Source organism: Rattus norvegicus, chromosome 1 (assembly GCF_036323735.1).
Source record: "Rattus norvegicus strain BN/NHsdMcwi chromosome 1, GRCr8, whole genome shotgun sequence".
Lineage (NCBI taxonomy): Eukaryota > Metazoa > Chordata > Mammalia > Rodentia > Muridae > Rattus > Rattus norvegicus.
Genome location: NC_086019.1, coordinates 78,487,840 through 78,504,739, shown reverse-complemented (window position 1 = coordinate 78,504,739; position 16,900 = coordinate 78,487,840). Strand labels below are relative to the sequence as shown.

Sequence of the window (16,900 nt, the reverse complement as noted above, 5' to 3'; positions counted from 1 at the left end):
CAAGAAAGACGTGAAGAACTCCCTTAGGGAAACACAGGAAAACATTAATAAACAAGTAGAAACCTACAGAGAGGAATCGCAAAAATCCCTGAAAGAATTCCAGGAAAACACAATCAAACAGTTGAAGGAATGAAAAATGGAAATAGAAGCAATCAAGAAAGAACACATGGAAACAACCCTGGACATAGAAAATAAAAAGAAAAGACAAGGAGCTGTAGATACAAGCTTCACCAACAGAATACAAGAGATGGAAGAGAGAATCTCAGGAGCAGAAGATTCCATAGAAATCATTGACTCAACTGTCAGAGATAATGTAAATCAGAAAAGGCTACTGGTCCAAAACATACAGGAAATCCAGGACTCAATGAGAAGATCAAACCTAAGGATAATAGGTATAGAAGAGAGTGAAGACTCCCAGCTCAAAGGACCAGTAAATATCTTCAACAAAATCATAGAAGAAAACTTCCCTAACCTAAAAAAAAGAGATACCCATAGGCATACAAGAAGCCTACAGAACTCCAAATAGATTGGACCAGAAAAGAAACACCTCCCGTCACATACTAGTCAAAACACCAAACGCACAAAATAAAGAAAGAATATTAAAAGCAGTAAGGGAAAAAGGTCAAGTAACATATAAAGGCAGACCTATCAGAATCACACCAGACTTTTCGCCAGAAACTATGAAGGCCAGAAGATCCTGGACAGATGTCATACAGACCCTGAGAGAACACAAATGCCAGCCCAGGTTACTGTATCCTGCAAAACTCTCAATTAACATAGATAGAGAAACCAAGATATTCCATGACAAAACCAAATTTACACAATATCTTTCTACAAATCCAGCACTACAAAGGATAATAAAGGGTAAAGCCCAACATAAGGAGGCAAGCTATACCCTAGAAGAAGCAAGAAACTAATCATCTTGGCAACAAAACAAAGAGAAGAAAAGCACACAAACATAACCTCACATCCAAATATGAATATAACGGGAAGCAATAATCACTATTCCTTAATATCTCTCAACATCAATGGCCTCAACTCCCCAATAAAAAGACATAAATTAACAAACTGGACACGCAATGAGGACCCTGCATTCTGCTGCCTACAGGAAACACACCTCAGAGACAAAGACAGACACTACCTCAGAGTGAAAGGCTGGAAAACAACTTTCCAAGCAAATGGTCAGAAGAAGCAAGCTGGAGTAGTCATTCTAATATCAAATAAAATCAATTTTCAATTAAAAGTCATCAAAAAAGATAAGGAAGGACACTTCATATTCATCAAAGGAAAAATCCACCAAGAAGAACTCTCAATCCTCATCTTCGGTTGGTTTATATACAAGTGTGCAATTTCTAGGCTTGAAAGTAAAATGATGCTATCTGGTGCTGGATAGAGGAGCCTTATTTTTTATTATGGCAGCTTGCTATTTTTGTAACATGGTGATTTGGTTGAACACAATAAAGTACAGTAGTAACTGATCTCCCCTTCTTCCTGGATGAGTGAGCAGATGATTAAATGTTGATGTCAGCATCCTTGAGCATATTCAGATGAGCTTCTGCTTCTGTTGAAAAGGATGCCGTGTTTGATTGTGGTCCGAAGCTTTGAAGCACTACTTGGCATCTCCTTCCTTGGAGGTCTCACTGTTTAAACATAACAGATTTGATAGCTTGTTGGTAAGGTGAGGTCCAGCTTGTCTCCACTAGGTCATCTTCATGTGAATCCAGTGGTTATACGGTTTTGTTTTAGGGATATTTCATTTTTTTAATAACGGTTTTAGCTGACATTCATGGAGAGAATGAATCCTTAGAACTGTGCCACTAGTGAAAGGAAATCCTGTCTAGAGTATGTTTCTTTACAAAGCTGTGTCACACCATCCTTTGGGCCCTCTGCTGGAAAAGTAGAATCAAGTCTCAAATAATGCCTTTTAAATTGTATCCTCTAGTATTATAGATGTAGGACAGTACTGTATCATACCTCTGTGGATGTAAAATAGCTTGTACCTGCTTTATGATATGTAGTAGTGACCGTGCTTTATCAGAGCTGTTTTTAATGATGTTGCTCAGAATGTTTTCTTTCCAGATGATGATTGAGAAGCTAATTTAAAAAAAAATGGTGCCAGGTACCACAAGAGTAACAGAACTGTGCTGTTTTCTTGGGTTTTGTTTTTTTACTTTTTTTTTTTAATGGAGTGTGCTGGATGTCTCTACAGTTTTGTTCAGATGACTGCAGAACCTGGAAAAGCGGTTGCTGCTGTTGATGCATAACACACTGCTATTATTGGTCTTTTTATATAAATATAAATATATATATACAGATATATAATTTGAATTTTTGGAAACTTTAGCTGTGCTGTCAACTTTGGAAAAAAGTATCCCCGTTTACTGTGTTGAGTTGGCACTGTACAGAAATTAACAGCCATATTGGTCTAGAAATGTTGAACTTAAGTTTTTTCCATTTGTACAGGGGTAACGCACTGTATTAAATATGTAAGGTCTTATCTACGTGGGTTTGATTACAAAAACTAATAAAGTATTCTCTAAATAAAAAAAAACAAGAAATAACAATGGTAATGTTCCCATTGACATGCAGGTCCTCTCAGAGTTTTAAAAGAGTAAAAACAATTTTTAGTGAGCTTCGAAGAGCACTGCAAGTATTTCTGTGTCATCTCCATTACTGTGATTGCCCTCCTCTTTTCTTCTTTGTTCAAGAGAACATGACATCTGAAAGTCAAATCAAGACAATTTGAAACCATTTGCACCTGTAGGTTTCTTTATAATGCCCAATAAATTAATAAATTAAACCATATCACATGCACACACACACACATAACACCCACAAAGAAATCGTAAATACCAACACAATATTTTTTTTTATTAAACTTGAGTATTTCTTATTCACATTTCGAGTGTTATTCCCTTTCCCGGTTTCCGGGCAAACATCCCCCTAATCCCTCCCCCTCCCCTTCTTTATGGGTGTTCCCCTCCCCATCCTCCCCCCATTGCCGCCCTCCCCCCGACAATCACGTTCACTCGGAGTTCAGTCTTAGCAGGACCCAGGGCTTCCCCTTCCACTGGTGATCTTACTAGAATATTCATTGCTACCTATGAGGTCAGAGTCCAGGGTCAGTCCATGTATAGTCTTTAGGTAGTGGCTTAGTCCCTGGAAGCTCTGGTTGCTTGGCATTGTTGTTCATAAGGGGTCTCGAGCTCCTTCAAGCTCTTCGAGTTCTTTCTCTGATTCCTTCAATGGGGGTCCCGTTCTCAGTTCAGTGGTTTGCTGCTGGCATTCGCCTCTGTATTTGCTGTATTCTGGCTGCCAACACAATATTTTAAAGACTTTGAAAGAATAATTCTCAACTTCATATGGGAAAAAACAAAGAGCCCAGGATAGCCAAAACAATCCTGAACAATAAAAGAACCTCTGGAGGAGTCACCATCCCTGACCTTGAGCTGTACTACAGAGCAATAGTGATAAAAATTGCATGGTATTGGTACAGAAACAGGCAGGTTGATCAATGGTTTAGAATCAAAGACTCAAAGATAAATCCACACACCTGTGGACACTTGAATTTTTAAAAAGAAGCCAAAACCATACAATGAGAACGAAAGCATCTCCAACAAACGGTTCTGGTCTAATTGAATGTCTGCATGTAGAAGTATGCAAATGGATCCATATTTACTACCCTGCACAAAACTCAAGTAAAAGTGGATGAAGGATCTCAGCATAAAACCAGATACACTAAATCTAAAAGAAGAGAAAGTGGGAAAGAGCTTTAAAATCATTGGTAGAGGAGACAATTTCCAGAACAAAACATCAGTGACTCAGGCCCTAAGATCAACAATTGATCAATGGGACCTCGTGAAACTGAAAAGTTTCTAAAAGGCATAGGACACTATCAATTGGACAAAACAAATTGGAAAAAGATCTTTACTAACCCTACATCTGACAGAGGGCTAACATCTAAAATATATAAAGAAATTAAGAAGACAAACTCCAACAAACCAAATAATCCAATTTAAAAATGGAGCACAGAACTGCAGAGAATTCTCAACACAGGAATCTCAGATGGCTTAGAAGCACTTAAAGAAATGCTCAAAAGGCTCTGCCAGAGCCAAACCAATACAGATGCAAATGTACACAGCCAATCATTGGACTGAATGCCAGGACCACAATGGGGAAGTTGGGGCAAGGACTGTAGGAGCTGAACGGGTTTGCAACCTCATAGGAAGAACAACAATATCAACCAACCATACTCCCCAAAGCTCCCAGGGACTAAACCACCAATCAGAGTACACAGGGGGTACCCATGGCTCCAGATGGATATGTAGTAAAGGATGGCCTTATCTGACATCACTGGGAGGGAAGCCCCTTGGCCTGATGACCCAGGATAGGGGAATGCTAGGTCACTGAAGCAGGAGTGGGTGACCAGGTGAGGGAGCACCTTCATAGAGGCATGGGGTAGGGAGGAAGGGATAGGGAGCTTGTGAAGGGGAAACTGAGAAGGGGATAAAATTTGAAATGTATATAAATAAAATAACCAATAAAAATCATTTTTAAAATGCTCAACATCCTTAAACATCAGGGAAATGCAATCAAAACAACTGGAAATTCTGCCTTAAGCCAGTGAGATTGTATAAGATAAAAACTCTCAAAGGACAACACATGCTGGTGAGGTTAAGGAGAAAGGGGAACACTCCTCTATTGCTGCGGGGACAACAAACTTGTACAACCACTCTAGAAATCAATATATGCATAATAGCCAGAAACTAAAAAAATAAAAAAAAATAAAAAATAAAAAATAAAACAGATGTTCCTCAACCAAAGAATGGATACAAAAACTGTGGTTCAGTTATACCATGTAATACTATTCAGCTACTAAAAACGAGGATGTTTTAAATTTTGGAGGGGAATTCTGTAAGTAGAAAATATCCTGAGTGAGGTAACCAGATGGTGTGTACTCACAGATGAGTGGATATTAGCCAAAAAGTACAGAATACCCATGATATACCCCACAGACCCAAAGAACTTAAACAAGAATGAAGGCCCAAGCAAGGATGCTTGAGTCGCACTTGGAAGGGAAACAAAATTGTCATAGGAGGCAGAGAGAGGGAGGGGAATGGATGAGAGAGTGGAGCGGTGGAATGGAAAGGTAGGATCAGGTGCAGGGGGACACAGGAAAGAGGACCGGTGTACCAAGGGAATAAATAGAAATCTGCAGCTGCCTGGGGTTGGGGGAGAGAGGAGAATCTTTAGGAAGCTGCAAAGACCTGGGATAGGGGAGGCTCCCAGGAGTCAATGCGTGTGACCTTAGTCAAGATGCGTAAGAGTAGTGACATGGAACCAGGCAGGACCCCAAGTGGAAGGATGGGGACACCAACCAAACCACAAAACGTTAGACCCAAAATTTGTTCTGTATAAAAGAAATACAGGGATGGAGTAGAGACTGAAAAAAAGGCCAAACAACAACTGGCCCGACTCTCAACACATCCCATAAGGAAACACCAATCCCTGACATTATTAATGATACTCTGTAATTTTCTTCAAACCTTATTTATTTTTATTGGATATTTCTATATTTACATTTCAAATGATATTCCCTTTCCCATTTTGCTGTCCATAAGCCCCCTATTCTCTACCTCTCCCCTTCTCATATAAGGGTGTTCGCCTCTCCATCCACCACCCCTTCCCACACCACATGACATCCCCTGACACTGGGGATCCAACCTTGGCAGGACAAAGGGCTCCTCCTTCCTTTGGTGCCTAACAAGGCTGTACTCTGCTACATATGCAGCTGGAGCCACAGATCAGTCCATGTGTAGTCTTTCGGTAGTGGTTTAGGCACTAGGAGCTCTGGTTAGTTGGCATTGTCCTTCTTATGGGTTTGTAAGCCTCTCAGGTCTTTCATTCCTTTCTCTAATTTTTCCAATGGGGGTCCCGTTCTCAGTTCAGTGGTTTGCTGATAGCATTCACCTCTGTTTTTGACGTGATCTGGCTGTGTCTCTCAGGAGACATATATCTGGTTCTTGTCAGTATGCACTTCTTAGCTGCATCAATCTTATCAAATTTTGGTGACTGTATATATATATATATATATATATATATATATATATATATATATATATATATATATACCACATGTGGGGCAGGCTCTGAATGGCCATTCCTCCAGTCTCTGCTCCAAAATTTACCTCCATATACCTTCCTATGAATATTTTTGTTACCCTTTTAAGAAGGAGTGAAGCATTTGCACTTTGGTCCTCCTTCTTCTTGAGCTTCATGTGGTCTGTGAATTGTATCTTGGGTAATTCCAGCTTATGGGATAATATCCACTTATCAGTGAGTGCATACCATGTGTGTTTTTCTGTGATTGGGTTACCTCACTCAGTATGATATTTTCTAATTCAATCCATTTGCCTATGAATTTCATGAAGTCATTATTTTTGACACCTGAGTAGTACTACATTGTGTAGATGTACCACATTTTCTGTATCCATTCCTCTGTTGAAGAGCATCAGGGTTCTTTCCAGCTTCTGGCTATTATAAATAAGGCTGCTATAAACATAGTGGAGCATGTGTCTTTGTTATATGTTGGGGCATCTTTTGAGTATATGCCCAAGAGAGATATAGCTGGGTCCTCAGGTAGTGCAATGTCCAAATTTCTGAGGAACCTCCAGACTGATTTCTAGACTGGTTGTACCAGTTTGCAATCCCACCAACACAGGAGTGTTCCTCTTTCTCCACATCCTCGCCAGCATCTGTTGTCACCTGAGTGTTTTACATTAGCAATTCTGCCTGGTGTGAAGTGGAATCTCAGAGTTGGGTTTTTTTTTTTAAGTTGGCATGAAGTTGGGAGGTGTTACAGTAGATAGTCAAAGTAGACAGGTAGTTAGTGGAGAGTAAGAAGCAAATATGATCAAAATGCTTTGTACACATGTATGAAATTCTCAAAGATTCAATACTGATACACTTATAAAAAATAAATGAGTCGGGGTTGGGGATTTAGCTCAGTGGTAGAGCGCTTGCCTAGGAAGCGCAAGGCCCTGGGTTCGGTCCCCAGCTCCGAAAAAAAAAAAAGAACCAAATAAATAAATAAATAAATAAATAAATAAATAAATAAATAAATAAATGAGTCAGGATATATTTTTCAGCTTTAAAAACAAGATTTATTTATTTTATGTATATGAATACACCGTAGCTGTCTTCACACACACCAGAAGAGGTCATCAGATCTCATTACAGATGGTTGTGAGCCACCATGTGGTTGCTGGGAATTGAACTCAGGATCTCTGGAAAAGCAATCAGTGCTCTTAACTACTGAGCCATCTCTCCAGCCCAAAATATAGCTTTTTAAAAAGGGCTTTTTATGTGAAGTTTTGCTGCTTTGTCTCTCATATAGAGTAGCATCATTTCTTGGTTACTTTAAAACCTTAAAGTTGATTCTATTTTTTGTTAATTGTGCAATCAAATTTTATTGTTTCATTTTTTCTTATTTTTTATTATTTTTTTCTCCATCTTTATTAAAATGGGTTTTTTCTTATTTACATTTCAATTGTTATTCCCTTTCCCAGTTTCCAGGTCAACATCCCGCTAATCCCTTCCCCTCCCCTTCTATATGGGTGTTCCCCTCCCCATTCTCCCCCCATTACTGCCCTCCCCACAACAATCCCATTCACTAGGGGTTCAGTCTTAGCAGGACCAAGGGCTTCCCCTTCCACTGGTGCTCTTACCAGGCTATTCATTGCTACCTATGAGGTTGGAGCCCAGGGTCAGTCCATGTATAGTCTTTCGGTAGTGGCTTAGTTCCTGGAAGCTCTGGTTGGTTGGCATTGTTGTTCATATGGGGTCTCGAGCGCCTTCAAGCTCTTCCAGTCCGTTCTCTGATTCCTTCAACGGGGGTCCTATTCTCAGTTCAGTGGTTTGCTGCTGGCATTCGCCTATGTATTTGCCGTATTCTGGCTGTGTCTCTCAGGAGAGATCTACATCCAGTTCCTGCACTTCTTTGCTTCATCCATCTTGTCTAATTGGGTGGCTGTATATGTATGGGCCACAAGTGGGGCAGGCTCTAAATAAGTGTTCCTTCGGCCTCTGTTCTAAAGTTTGACTTCCTATTCCCTCTTAAGGGTATTCTTGTTCCCCTTTTAAAGAAGGAGTGAAGCATTCAAACTTTGATCATCCATCTTGAGTTTCATGTGTTCTGTGCATTTAGGGTAGTTCGAACATTTGGGCTAATAGCCACTTATCAATGAGTGCATACCATGTGTGTTTTTCTGTGATTGGGTTACCTCACTCGGGATGATATTTTCCAGTTCCATCATTTGCCTATGAATTTCATAAAGTCATTGTTTTTGATAGCTGAGTAATATTCCATTGTGTAGATGTACCACATTTTCTGTATCCATTCCTCTGTTGAAGGGCATCTGGGTTCTTTCCAGCTTCTGGCTATTATAAATAAGGCTGCTATAAACATAGTGGAGCATGTGTCTTTTTTATATGTTGGGGCATCTTTTGAGTATATGCCCAAGAGAGGTATAGCTGGGTCCTCAGGTAGTTCAATGTCCAAATTTCTGAGGAACCTCCAGACTGATTTCTAGAATGGTTGTACCAATCTGCAATCCCACCATCAATGGAGGAGTGTTCCTCTTTCTCCACATCCTCGCCAGCATCTGCTGTTGATGGAGTTTTTGAATCATAGCCATTCTCACTGGTGTGAGGTTGAAACTCAGGGTTGTTTTGATTTGCATTTTTCTTATGACTAGAGATGTTGAACAGTTCTTTAGGTGATTCTCAGTTATTCGGCATTCCTCAGGTGTGAATTCTTTATTTCTCTCTGAGCACCATTTTTTTTTATTAACTTGTGTATTTCTTATTTACATTTCGAGTGTTATTCCCTTTCCCGGTTTCCCGGCCAACATCCCCCTAACCCCTCCCCCTCCCCTTCTTTATGGGTGTTCTCCTCCCCATCCTCCCCCCATTGCCGCCCTCCCCCCAACAATCACATTCACTGAGGGTTCAGTCTTGGCAGGACCAAGGGCTTCCACTTCCACTGGTGATCTTACTAGGATATTCATTGCTACCTATGAGGTCAGAGTCCAGGGTCAGTCCATGTATAGTCTTTAGGTAGTGGCTTAGTCCCTGGAAGCTCTGGTTGCTTGGCATTGTTGTTCATAAGGGGTCTCAATCCCCTTCAAGCTCTTCCATGAACACCATTTTTTAATAGGGTTATTTGTTCCCCTTCACTCTAACCTCATAAGTTCTTTGCATATTTTGGATATGAGCCCTCTATCAGTTGTAGGATTGGTAAAGAACTTTTCCCAATTTGTTGGTTGCCGTTTTGTGCTAACAAAAGTGTCCTTTGCCTTACAGAAGGTTTGTAGTTTTATGAGATGTCATTTCTTGATTCTTGATCTTAGAGCATAAGCCATTGGTGTTTTGTTCAGCAAATTTTCTCCAGTGCTCATGTGTTCGAGATGCTTCCCCACTTTTTCTCTTTTTTTTTTTTCTTTTTTTTTTCTTTTTTTCGGAGGGAGCTGGGGACCGAACCCAGGGCCTTGCGCTTGCTAGGCAAGCTCTCTACTGCTGAGCTAAATCCTCAACTCCCCACTTTTTCTTCTATTAGTTTGAGTGTATCTGGGTTGATGTGGAGGTCCTTGATCCACTTGGACTTAAGCTTTGTACAGGGTGATAAGCATGGATCGATCTGCATTCTTTACATGCTGACCTCCAGTTGAACCAGCACCATTTGCTGAAAATGCTATCTTTTTTCCCTTGGGTGGTTTTGGCTCCTTTGTCAAAAATCAAGTGACCATAGGGGTGTGGGTTCATTTCTGGGTCTTCAATTCTATTCCGCTGGTCTGTCTGTCTCTGTACCAATACCATGCAGTTTTTATCACTATTGCTCTGTAATATTGCTTGAGTTCAGGGATAATGATTCCCCTGGAAGTCCTTTTATTGTTGAGGATAGTTTTAGCTATCCAGAGTTTTTTGTTATTCAAGGTGAATTTGCAAATTGTTCTGTCTAACTCTCTGAAGAATTGGATTGGTATTTTGATGGGGATTGCATTGAATCTGTAGATCGCTTTTGCTAAAATGGCCATTTTTACTATATTGATCCTGACAATCCATGAGCATGGGAGGTCTTTCCATCTTCTGAGGTCTTCTTCAATTTCTTTCTTCAGAGGCTTGAAGTTCTTATTGTACAGATCTTTTACTTGCTTGGTTAAAGTCACACCAAGGTATTTTATATTATTTGGGACTATTACGAAGGGTGTCATTTCCCTAATTTCTTTCTCGGCTTGTTTCTCTTTTGGGTAGAGGAAAGCTACTGATTTATTTGAGTTAATTTTATACCCAGCCACTTTGCTAAAGGTGTTTATCAGGTTTTGTAGTTCTCTGGTGGAACTTTTTTTTTTTTTTATTAACTTGAGTATTTCTTATATACATTTCGAGTGTTATTCCCTTTCCCGGTTTCCGGGCAAACATCCCCCTCCCCCCTCCCCTTCCTTATGGGTGTTCCCCTCCCAACCCTCCCCCCATTGCCGCCCTCCCCCCATAGACTAGTTCACTGGGGGTTCAGTCTTAGCAGGACCCAGGGCTTCCCCTTCCACTGGTGCTCTTACTAGGATATTCATTGCTACCTATGGGGTCAGAGTCTAGGGTCAGTCCATGTATAGTCTTTAGGTAGTGGCTTAGTCCCTGGAAGCTCTGATTGCTTCGCATTGTTGTACTTTTGGGGTCTCGAGCCCCTTCAAGCTCTTCCAGTTCTTTCTCTGATTCCTTCAATAGGGGACCTATTCTCAGTTCAGTGGTTTGCTGCTGGCATTCGCCTCTGTATTTGCTGTATTCTGGCTGTGTCTCTCAGGAGAGATCTACATCCGGCTCCTGTCTGTCTGCACTTCTTTGCTTCATCCATCTTGTCTAATTGGGTGGCTGTATATGTATGGGCCACATGTGGGGCAGGCTCTGAATGGGTGTTCCTTCAGTCTCTGTTTTAATCTTTGCCTCTCCCTTCCCTGCCAAGGGTATTCTTTTTCCTCATTTAAAGAAGGAGTGAAGCATTCACATTTTGATCATCCGTCTTGAGTTTCGTTTGTTCTAGGGATCTAGGGTAATTCAAGCATTTGGGCTAATAGCCACTTATCAATGAGTGCATACCATGTATGTCTTTCTGTGATTGGGTTAGCTCACTCAGGATGATATTTTCCAGTTCCAACCATTTGCCTACGAATTTCATAAACTCGTTGTTTTTGATAGCTGAGTAATATTCCATTGTGTAGATGTACCACATTTTCTGTATCCATTCCTCTGTTGAAGGGCATCTGGGTTCTTTCCAGTTTCTGGCTATTATAAATAAGGCTGCGATGAACATAGTGGAGCACGTGTCTCTTTTATATGTTGAGGCATCTTTTGGGTATATGCCCAAGAGAGGTATAGCTGGATCCTCAGGCAGTTCAATGTCCAATTTTCTGAGGAACCTCCAGACTGATTTCCAGAATGGTTTTACCAGTCTGCAATCCCACCAACAATGGAGGAGTGTTCCTCTTTCTCCACATCCTTGCCAGCATCTGCTGTCACCTGAGTTTTTGATCTTAGCCATTCTCACTGGTGTGAGGTGAAATCTCAGGGTTGTTTTGATTTGCATTTCCCTTATGACTAAAGATGTTGAACATTTCTTTAGGTGTTTCTCAGCCATTCGGCATTCCTCAGCTGTTAATTCTTTGTTTAGCTCTGAACCCCATTTTTTAATAGGGTTATTTGTTTCCCTGCGGTCTAACTTCTTGAGTTCTTTGTATATTTTGGATATAAGGCCTCTATCTGTTGTAGGATTGGTAAAGATCTTTTCCCAATCTGTTGGTTGCCGTTTTGTCCTAACCACAGTGTCCTTTGCCTTACAGAAGCTTTGCAGTTTTATGAGATCCCATTTGTCGATTCTTGATCTTAGAGCATAAGCCATTGGTGTTTTGTTCAGGAAATTTTTTCCAGTGCCCATGTGTTCCAGATGCTTCCCTAGTTTTTCTTCTATTAGTTTGAGCGTGTCTGGTTTGATGTGGAGGTCCTTGATCCACTTGGACTTAAGCTTTGTACAGGGTGATAAGCATGGATCGATCTGCATTCTTCTACATGTTGCCCTCCAGTTGAACCAGCACCATTTGCTGAAAATGCTATCTTTTTTCCATTGGATGGTTTTGGCTCCTTTGTCAAAAATCAAGTGACCATAGGTGTGTGGGTTCATTTCTGGGTCTTCAATTCTATTCCATTGGTCTATCTGTCTGTCTCTGTACCAATACCATGCAGTTTTTATCACTATTGCTCTGTAATACTGCTTGGGTTCAGGGATAGTGATTCCCCCTGAAGTCCTTTTATTGTTGAGGATAGCTTTAGCTATCCTGGGTTTTTTGTTATTCCAGATGAATTTGCAAATTGTTCTGTCTAACTCTTTGAAGAATTGGATTGGTATTTTGATGGGGATTGCATTGAATCTGTAGATTGCTTTTGGTAAAATGGCCATTTTTACTATATTAATCCTGCCAATCCATGAGCATGGGAGATCTTTCCATCTTCTGAGGTCTTCTTCAATTTCTTTCCTCAGTGTCTTGAAGTTCTTATTGTACAGATCTTTTACTTGCTTGGTTAAAGTCACACCGAGGTACTTTATATTATTTGGGTCTATTATGAAGGGTGTCGTTTCCCTAATTTCTTTCTCGGCTTGTTTCTCTTTTGTATAGAGGAAGGCAACTGATTTATTTGAGTTAATTTTATACCCAGCCACTTTGCTGAAGTTGTTTATCAGCTTTAGTAGTTCTCTGGTGGAACTTTTGCGATCACTTAAGTATACAATCATGTTGTCTGCAAATAGTGATATTTTGACTTCTTCTTTTCCAATCTGTTTCCCCTTGATCTCCTTTTGTTGTCTGATTGCTCTGGCTAGAACTTCAAGAACTATATTGAATAAATGGGGAGAGAGTGGACAGCCTTGTCTAGTCCCTGATTTTAGTGGGATTGCTTCAAGTTTCTCTCCATTTAGTTTAATGTTAGCGACTGGTTTACTGTATATGGCTTTTACTATGTTTAGGTATGGACCTTAAATTCCTATTATTTCCAGGACTTTTATCATGAAGGGGTGTTGAATTTTGTAGGAGTTTTTTTTTTAATGTTTCAAATTATCTTCAACAGTTGTGTCAATATCTTCTACGGTATCTTCTACACCTGAGATTCTCTCTTCTATCTCTTCTATTATGTTGGTGATGCTTACATCTGTACTTCTTGACTTCTTTCCTAGGTTTTCCATTCCAGGGTTGGCTCCAATTTTGTTTTCTTTATTGTTTCTACTTCCACTTTTAGGTCCTGGACCGACCACTTTATTCAATCCCTTCACCTATCTGATTATGTTTTCCTGTATTTCATTAAGGGATTTGTTTCCTCTTTAAGAGCTTCTACCAGTTTGTCTGTGTTTTTCTGTGTTTCTTTCAGTGAGTTATTTATATCCTTCTTAAAGGAATCTATTATCTTCCTGAGATAGGATCTTAGGTTCAGCATCTTGATTTTCAGGTTTTTTAGTATATTCAGGGCTTGCTGTGGTGGGAGAACTGGGTTCTGATGATGCCCACATATATTGGCTTCTGTTGCTTATGGTCTTGTGCTTGCCTCTCTCCATCTGTTTATCCTTGGGTTTGCTGGTCTGAATGGCTCTGTCTGGAGTCTGCCTCTTTTGTCCGTGGGTAGCTTCAGGTCTCCTGGTAGGCTTGTATCCCTAATTATAGCAGACCTCCTGTGGGGCCTTCCAACTGTGAGGTCTTCAGTGGGCCAGAGAAGCTGATGATCTGTTACCCTGGCTGCAGCAGATCTTCTGGGAGGCCTTCAGACTGTTGAGTCTTCAGAGGATCAGTCAAGCTGTTGCCCTGTGTGCAGCTACTATCTAGAGACCTACAGACTGTGGTTTCTGTTTCCCTGTGTGCAGCAGAACTCCAGTGGGGATTTCAGACTGTTGGGTCAGTTGTCCTGATGCTGAGGAGCCCCTGGGAGGTTTTCAGATTATGATGTCAGTTTCCCAGTTGCTTTGTGTGCAGAGGAACTCCTGGAATGCCTTCAGGCAGTGGCCCTGAGTACATCAGACCTCCCGGGTTGCCTTCAGGCTGTGATGTCTTCAGGGGAGCAGTCTAGCCCATGCAGAAGGTGCCAGCCAGAAGGGTGTTTGTTTGTTAGCTTTCTTGGCTGTTTGTAAAGGACTTTACTCCTTCCTCCAACTTTTTCAGTCTTTTTCTCAAAATTTTTAAAGGATTTATTCACTTAATTTTTAAATGACCCTATCAACTTAATAAAATTGGTTTTAAGATCTCTTTCTTGTGTTTCCAGTGTGTCAGACTACCCAGGGCTTACTATAGAAGGATACCAAGGATTTGGTGGTGACATATTGCCCTGGCTGATATTTATTGTGGCTTTTTTAACTTTTTTATTTGTTCTTTGTGAATTTCACATCATGTACCCTAATTCCGCTCATTTGACTTAGTTTAAAGGTGTAGTCTATTATGGAAGTGAGGATACAGTAGATAAACATGCCTCTAGGTGTAGTGGTAGGCACATGATACAGATGGTCATTCTAAATCCGTAGTCAGAAAGCAGAGATCAATGAATAATGATGTTACACTTAATTTCTACTTTTTATTTCATCTAAGACCCTGCCCCATAAAATAGTATCACCCATATTCATGGTATGCCTTTCCACTTCAGGAAAACATCTTTGGAAGAGCTCTGCAGACACACCTAAAAGTATATCTCCTACATGATTCTAAAACACATCACTTGACAGCCAAGGTTAAGGATCACACTGTTGAAGTGTTCTGCATCACTAATCAACAGGATTTCTGTTTTGTTTTGTTTTTTTCTTTTTTTTTTTTTTTTTCAGAGCTGGGGACCGAACCCAGGGCCTTGCGCTTCCTAGGCAAGCGCTCTACCACTGAGCTAAATCCCCAACCCCCAACAGGATTTCACATTATACCACTTGCCTCTTTCAGTAGATGATGGAAACCATGTCTTACTAAGTTAATGTGAGCCAAAGGAAAGAGTCATCTGCACACATCTGACAGGTATATAAGCAAGTGAATGAGAAAATCACAAGGAATTGGAAGGTTGCTGAGTGACATCTATAAGCTCCAGAGTTCCTTCACAGTTAACAAGCTTCTCTACACTTGAGTTCATTGGAGCTCCAAGGCAATGGGTTAAATTGAAGAATATGAGAAGCTTCATTCATGTCACCTCTCTCTGCTGAAGAAATAGCTTCACACTTCATTGCTAGCTCTGGCTCTCCTCTTGGGATAATCTGAGTGTGGCATACACACAGGTCTGTGTAGACATGTGGTGAAGAGTATTGGAGGGAAGTGAATCCATGTTCTCCAGGAAGATCTCTTGGCATAGTTGGGCATAAGTCACCTCCTTTGAGTCTTCTACTGCAGACAACTTCTATCATAAGACACAAATTATGAAGAAAATACCAAGGTAGGATTTAAGAAAATGAGAGCAAGAAGGTAGGGAAAGCTCACCTTTGTGTCCACCTGGCAGTAGTTCTCAGGCTGAATGCATTCCAATTCGTCATCTGAAAGGAAAGTTGAGAGAGTGGGCCTCTTTCACATGAGCCTTTAAACTATATAGATTTGTATTTTATATTTCATACATAAATGACCGACAGAATCCTAGGGAAAGACAGCAACATCACACAGCAGAATGGCACCCCACCCCACACCTCTTCTGCTCTTCCATGAAAGCCTACTAAGTTCCACAAGCATCACTTTCCTCAGAGACACTCCACCTTACATTTAATTTTTTCATCGTTGTCCATGGCTGGGCTGGAGCTGAGTAAAAATAAAGTAGAAATGTTAAATTATATGTATATTATATATACATATATAGAAATTATATACGAGTAGAATTTTTAGTAGTTAAGAGTGCTTATTGAGCAGCAGAGGCCCTGGCTTCAATCTCCAGTGCTCAGTCTTAGATGGATATGCAGAGGTGTATTTATTAAGAGGGCCAAATTTCCCTACCTCTTATATTTCACTTGGGTCCTGGTCTTAGCACTGCTGGTCTCTACAAAGAAACAAAGATCAATCTTAGAACCCAACAAGCCCCATACACCCCATACATCCCACATACTTCTTACACCACATATACCCCTCCCAGATTAATATCCTTCCTGGGACATACTGCATTTAGCCCAATGGTGGCAGAGGTAGAGGAGGAGGAGGAAGAAGATGAGAAAGCAGACAGCAGCAACTGTAACCCAAACCACAATGGGAGACACAGATGGACCTGAAATTAGAAAACAGTAGTAATCTGTAATTAAAGGTCTGTTATATTAATTCACTCATTCAATCAAAAATTTATTGAGTGCCTACCTTTTACCAAACACAAAACGAGGTATTTAGGAAACTATAGGGAACCTACCTAACAAAAGAGTTGAAGCAATAAATTCATGTCATTGATCATATACATAGTATCTATGATAAGTCTTATAAAATAGTCTTACAATGTAGCCCATGATGACTTCAACCTTGAGACCTTCTTGACTTCTGCTGTCTTCAGCTGAGATCATAGGCATACCTAACTGATGAGAGAAATTAAATACAGTACCAAACAAAATTCATTTGGGGAAGTGATTCACAAAAGACAGCACTCAGTTCTGTTTCCAGATAGTCTATGAAGAACATACACTAATCTTGTCCAGGGGCCTGAGTTAACCTCATACAGAAAAGACAATTAGGAAACAACAGGGAAAGTGTTTTATCATAAAAATTGGAGGTCAACCATGAAATACAACAGTCAGAAATTGAAAAATATTACAAGTTTCAAATATATATCTAAATGAAATATCAGTCTACAAAGTGACTAGCATACAGTGACTAATGTATTC

At 40.3% G+C, this 16,900-nt stretch overlaps 1 protein-coding gene across 1 annotated transcript in view; it reads right to left on the bottom strand.

Annotated features, from left to right (window-relative positions):
* Gp6 (glycoprotein VI) overlaps positions 1-16,900 on the bottom strand; it is a 63,475-nt gene that overhangs the window by 30,635 nt on the left and 15,940 nt on the right. Inside the window, exons 5-9 of the mRNA XM_039097279.2 lie at positions 16,195-16,299; positions 16,035-16,077; positions 15,805-15,842; positions 15,534-15,586; positions 15,287-15,450 (exon numbers count right to left, since the gene is read on the bottom strand). Coding sequence (XP_038953207.1) covers positions 15,287-15,450; positions 15,534-15,586; positions 15,805-15,842; positions 16,035-16,077; positions 16,195-16,299 — 403 coding nt within the window. The remainder of the gene's footprint in view (positions 1-15,286; positions 15,451-15,533; positions 15,587-15,804; positions 15,843-16,034; positions 16,078-16,194; positions 16,300-16,900) is intronic.